Source organism: Crocodylus porosus, unplaced genomic scaffold (assembly GCF_001723895.1).
Source record: "Crocodylus porosus isolate Cpor-Errol unplaced genomic scaffold, CroPor_comp1, whole genome shotgun sequence".
Classification (NCBI taxonomy): domain Eukaryota; kingdom Metazoa; phylum Chordata; order Crocodylia; family Crocodylidae; genus Crocodylus; species Crocodylus porosus.
Genome location: NW_017728906.1, coordinates 161,658,721 through 161,664,879, shown reverse-complemented (window position 1 = coordinate 161,664,879; position 6,159 = coordinate 161,658,721). Strand labels below are relative to the sequence as shown.

General features: G+C 41.9%; 1 protein-coding gene across 3 annotated transcripts in view; it reads right to left on the bottom strand.

The window, feature by feature from the left end:
* The window catches only part of STARD13 (StAR related lipid transfer domain containing 13), a 520,536-nt gene that overhangs the window by 363,673 nt on the left and 150,704 nt on the right, over positions 1–6,159 (bottom strand). For 2 of the 3 annotated variants that reach the window (XM_019530084.1, XM_019530083.1), the window contains exon 1: positions 3,511–3,665. In XM_019530084.1, the coding sequence (XP_019385629.1) occupies positions 3,511–3,621 (111 nt within the window). In that variant the 5' untranslated portion in view covers positions 3,622–3,665. Of the gene's footprint in view, positions 1–3,510; positions 3,666–6,159 lie in introns of those variants that run through there. The other variant, XM_019530086.1, reaches the window with a different exon arrangement.

Here is a 6,159-nt window from a genome sequence, read left to right as displayed (position 1 = left end):
TCCTTAATAAACTTTTCTAAGATCTTCCCCAGGATAGAAGTCAGGCTAATGGGCCTGTAATTAGCCGGATCCACTCTCCTCCCTTTCTTGAAGATTGGCACCACACTGGCCTTCTTCCAGTCTTCCTAGCAGGGTTCCCTCCATTGTCTCCTCCCCTCCAGCTCCCCTGTCCCTGTCTCCTATTGACCAGCCTGGAGTCAGGGTCCAGCTCCCTGCTGCAGCAGGCAGGGACTGCCCGAATCACCAAAAGTCTCCAAATCAATCAATTTGGACCTGTTAACTGGTCTCCCCATTTGATTCGGATTTGGAGATTTGGCAACCGAATTGGGCCAAATCTCCTCTGAATTGAATCAGCACCCAAAGCTTCACACAGCCCTACTTTTCATCAGCAGATCTCAAATCACTTTACAATGGAAAAAGGAACAGGACTGGTAACCATGTTGGATGTGATGGAAGAGAAGTCTGGAGCAAGGCAGAAACGAACAAGGTAGTTTTTTAACATTCTGGACTTACTATTATGTACCTTCTGAAAGTACACTCAAATCTGTGTTCTAGAGCAGGGTTGACAAGTATATAGCAGAGAAGGAGGAAGATTAGTGATTCCCATTGTGTGTTCATTTCTTCTTTGGAGAGAAGTCCAGCTTATTGAACCAATAAAATGGACTCCGTCTTGTCTGTGGCTGATGGAAGTTTGCCATGCTATATGGGGTTGGTGTTTATGTCTCCCAGAAGCTCAAGGTGGCCCTAAATTCTTTCAGGGCATGTACAGTATTGTCTATACCAGGGTTGTTCAACTGCGGAGTGGTCAGAGGCCATAGGCTGCATGGGCCATGGGCATTCCCTGAGCCACGTGCTGCATGAGCTGTGCAGGCTGCCCCACCATGCAAGCTGCATGGACTCCCTGGACTCCCGTGGGCTATGCTATCCCACCCACAGAGGCAGGAGCAGAAAACAGAAGCTACTGGAGGAAGGGGGAGCCTAGAGACCCCAGCAGCATCAGGAGCATGGGAGGGAAACAGCAGCCAGGCAGGAACCCACTGGCTGCAAGTCGAACAGCCTTGTTTGATATGTTTGCCCAAAAGTTCCATTTTCTTGAAAAGAAGATTTTCTTTTGTGGTTTGTACTTCCTTGAGGATAGCCAAAACCTGTAGCCACGAGGCTCTTCCTATTTTACAACAATAAACAAGGATCTGCCCATGTCTGAGATGTCCAAGGCCATTTCTTCCTTATTGTTGTGATAGATTAACTGGGAACGGCACCATCCAGTGCCTCATTAGAAAATTATATTTAGTCAAGGGAGGTTAGTAATTAGAAATGCAAAGTTGCAAATAGGCTATCTTGATGAACAGATCAATTTTCTCTGGTTTCTTATTGTCTAAGTACACTTTTGAAGGATCTGGATTTCTCTTGGATGAAACAAGCAACTAACAACCAAAGATCAGAGTAAGAGTAGACATAGTTAAGCCCCTTCTGGTGGCCATGTTACAGTTTTTTGACCCTTTTCACTGCAGCTGAAATCATGGAGGTTTCTGCCACAAGTTTAGAGAGGTCAAGCATTCCCCTGTTGATTGGAAGGGCAATTCTTACAGGCCCTGATGCCAATAGGGTATGGAACAGTCAGTGCAAGTTTCTTGTGTCTACTGATATCTAAAGTGTTTGTTTCTCTCATTGGTGATATTGGTAAGCTTTAAAAATCACCTAGTGCTGTTACTGACACATTCACTTCTTTTGGGGGAGAGATGCTGTTCTCCCCATTCTGCAATAAATGGTGCCAGACTTCCTCTCAGTCTGATATCATTGGTTTGGCCATAGGTGACAGCAAAAAAATGTGAGTACCACCATTTCTTTCAATGAGATGGCAAGTAGGTAGAGCCTACCTCTAGAGGTTTAGAGCCGGTTGTGGCTTGTTTCCTCGTCAGTCAGTTCATTGCCAGTCACAGTGAAACTGTAATGTTCTGTTTAACAATGAGCCTTCAGGTCTGTTCAGTAGATTACCTGCTGACCAGAGGATGGATGCTTCTTGTTTGAAGGCGTTAAAAAGATGTGACCTGGTGAAGAAGGCAAGCAGTGTGTTTCCTCCAGAGAACTGTTGAGGTAAACAGTGATCTGGGTACTGGGATCTCTTCTTGTGCCTACAGTGGTCTTAGTGCTGGGGATATCTCTCTGCACTGCTGACTCCTTCAAAACGATATGTATTTTCTTACAGGGTTGATGATCAGGGATCCTGGTTTTCTCTGATTAAAAAATCTCCAATTTTTTGGGTTACTTGTTTAAATGCAAAAATTGGTAATTTTTTTTTTTAAATCAGAGAAAATCAGGATCTCTGTTGATTGATGGTGCCTGTGTGGTCATTAGTACTAAGGTGCCATGGTATGTTCTGTCTGTACCACAAAGATGACTGCCATATCATTAGCTTCTCTATTGTTTAGGACTAAGCAATCTTATCCTCAGAGGTGTGTTTTGCTTGAGGTATCAACAGTCTTGGCTTGTTTGCTCAGAACGTCCACTCTTGTAACCCACCTTCAGTATTAAAAGGTATCAGCATTTTAGATGACTGTGCTGGGATCCTCAGCAATGTCTTCCTTTTGGCTGTCATGGAGCTACTGGAGTCAGCTTTTTGTGCATCATGTGTCTACTGGAGGACACTGATTTCTTTAGTATGTAATTGCAGTTGGCATTTGGTCCTTCAGGGTCTGAAGTGTCCTTTCCCCAGCAAAGTGGAGTTTAGCTTGGCTTTCACTCAAGCAAAACAGGTAGTTGCTATGATTGATGGTAGAATCAGGCTATCACACAGTGGTAATAACTTCAAGTCTGAAGGCTTGGAGTTCCCCATGAAGCAGAAGAGAAGAGTGCTTAGCTGTGCTTATACAAAGGGACTGTGTATGAGAAGCATTTTCCTTCTCACTGTCAGATTTGAATAAAATGGACAGAATGATTCCTACCAGAATGCAGATATAGATAATTACCAAGTCCACAGATAAATGAGTAAAAATAAGTGGATGTTGAAAAGAAGTAGGACTGGCAGTGCAGGGTTGTGTCTTGCTGCCACCTACAGTGAGAACTGAGAGAAGGTCATGGATGCTTTTACCCTTTGTATGGAAGCATGAGAAGGCACAGGGCACATGCACAGCTCCAATGGACACTTAAAAAAAAAAAGACTAATCTCACAGACATGAGGCACACAAGCACCTACAGTAGAAACAAAAACTAAAAAATATGTACAAATGTAAGTTCTTTGTGTATATCTACCAGTTCTGAAAGAGAAGTAGCAAAGAACAAATTCTTGCCTAACAGAAAGTACCAACTATATAGTATGGCTTCTCAAGACTAAATACTTGCTCCCAAACTAAGAAAATAATTTAGGAAATTATGAAAAAGATTACCACATGTCATAGCAATATTTATACCAATACACATACAATGTCGACTTTACTATCCTACTAAAATAAACACTAAAGAGTAATTCTATTCCTAATGAAAACAGGTATCTCCCTTGCTGTTAGACCTTACCGTCTCTTTGCGCCTTTTTGTACAAGGAGTATTGGTAGGAGAAGAGCCAGCACTGAGAGCCTCTTCAATATCTAAATTCAATTGTTCCAGCTTCTTCATCAGACATGACATAGAGTCTGACCACTCAGATCCTGTTTCTGGCTGGGTCTAAAAGAAAGCCAAATACAGAAATTCTTAAAATATTAAAAGCTGTTCATGAATTGTAATTTTTTTTGTGTCTACTGATGGTCAACCCTGTCTACCCTCTTGTGACCTCCTCCATTTAGAAAGTTTCAGCTATTATCTCTACCCCACTGATATTTATACACATGCTTTTCCCTGACTAAACACAAGCCAACCACTCCTTGATATCCAAATCTATCTTTAACATTTCATCTTGCATCAAGCACTACCAGCTCAAGCTAAGTAGGCTCATAAACAAGCTCTTTATTTTTTCCTTCCTAAGCTCTTTTGATTTTTATCTTTCTTTATTTGCGTGAAAATAAAATTGATATTTCTCTTTCTCCACTAGGCTCATAACACTGGGGGTCACCCTACAATCCTTACTTTCTTTTTCACTGTACAGGTATGCTATCTTCAGGGCTTACTGCTTTTTCCTATGTATCAATTTGAAATCTGCCTGAATGATCAAAACACTTAACTTCCTACTCATTTTCTGTCTTGCTTGCCTTCCCTTTCATTTTTTACATATTAAAACAACTTGTATAGTCAACTCTTTTGTTATTTCTTTGTTATTAAGGACAGCCCTTGCATGGAGTTCCATTTTTACCCTCAAACTACTTTTTTTTCAGTCATCTCACTTTGACAGAGTATGAATATGTTCACATATACATCATTTCATTTAGTTGATTTTAACAGTCTGTGCACACCAATACTAATAATCCGTTGCAACTCTAGAACACTGTCCTACCAAAACTCTTAAGGTGCTTTACAAACATGAAAGAGTTAAGCCTTGCAACACCTAGGTGAGCTAGGCAAGTCTCTCTTTGATAAATCCTTGTGTTGAATCATGTCCTCTTTTGGAACCAGAAACTGGGACACAGAGAAGATAAGGCCAGATTCTAATACATCTTACAGGTGTAAAGGTGAACTCAGGCACCCAAGTGCTATTCTACTCCACCTTGCTGAGACCCTGAAAGTCTGCTGCTGCTTTTCAGAGATTTGATTTTAAAGGTAAGATTTAAGGGTATGTTACAAAAGTAGATACATTAATGGATCTTCAGGGATTTGAACACTGTGGAACACAATCATACTTAGGTGCCTAAGTCCACTTTAAATGTTCCACAGATAGAATAGGGTCTGGCCCAGGGTGACTTGATGGTCACACAATACAGAGCCCATCTACACATGAAATTTGTGCGATACAATAAACTCCAGTCCATATTGCGCCAGAGTTTATTGCTCCTGGGAGCAGCGTCTTCATGTGTGCCTGGGACCACAGCATCTTGAGCTGGGTTGGAGCAGCCCTGGCTGGCAGAGGGCTGAGGGAGGTCAGCCTGCTGCTCTATCCTGGCTCAAGGTGCTGTGGAGGGGCTGGTTGAGGCACAAGGGTGCTCCAGTATGGGACCAGCCAGTAGGCAGCTCATGAACTGAAACACCCTCATGCCCCAGACAACTCCATCAGCTTCTATGCATCTATGGCTGCACACTAAAGAATTTTGCCATAGAACAGTACTTGTGTTTGCGAGTGCTAACCTGCAGTAAAGTCAATTACTTTCCTGTAGCCAAATAGGGCTGCACATGTAGTCAGAGAAACTACTGCAAAGCTAATTAGGCAGCTCTGCAGTAAGTGTCTCACATAGATGTGCCCACAGTGTGGCAGAGCCAGAAAAAGTATTGAGAGAAATGCTTATTTAACACCAACATTATGCCTCTCTAACTGGCTTGCCCTTAAAGGAGTTTCTCTCAATTACACCTGAGTGAGAGAAGAGTTATGTCTTAACCAGAAAATCATGCTTTGTTGCTTAGAAAGATAGTTTAGGCTCTAATCGCATTTATTTACTTATTTAGTACCATATTTACTTGGATACAAGACAAGGTTTCCACCTTCCCCACCCCACATCAGTCTGGGGGAAAAAGCCCCACAACTTTTGATCGCATACAAAAAATCTCATAAAATACTATTAAACTGCTGCCAAAAGCCACATGTACTCAGCAATGGAAACCAACCATGAAGTTGATTAAATGCAGCCAACACTGAGCATGGCTATAAAACACTTCATCCATATTGGCACACATCCTGATGGGATTTTTGCTCAATACCACAAGGATAGATTAGTGTAGTCCATCTAAATAAGATATGTGGTAGCGCCCATTATGTGCACTCCCTCTTAGCCCTGCATCTCTTTTCCAAGTTGAGGTGAGCCAATACACTGCATACATGTTCACTTCTTCACATCCACAGTTGAGCTGATATTCCTAATGAAGATTTTCTGGAATGATGTAACAATACCTAAAAATTAACTAAATATTACATTTAAGAATAAGGGTTACTGTCTTTGGAGCTTTGTAGAGAAGACAATCATTGTAATATTAAATTATGAGTCCAATGCTATGGGACAGGGAGATCCGGGTGATGGGATCCACTACCCTCCATAAATGCTGACCTCATGAAGGAACACCTTGAGAAGCTGGATACCTTCAAGTCAG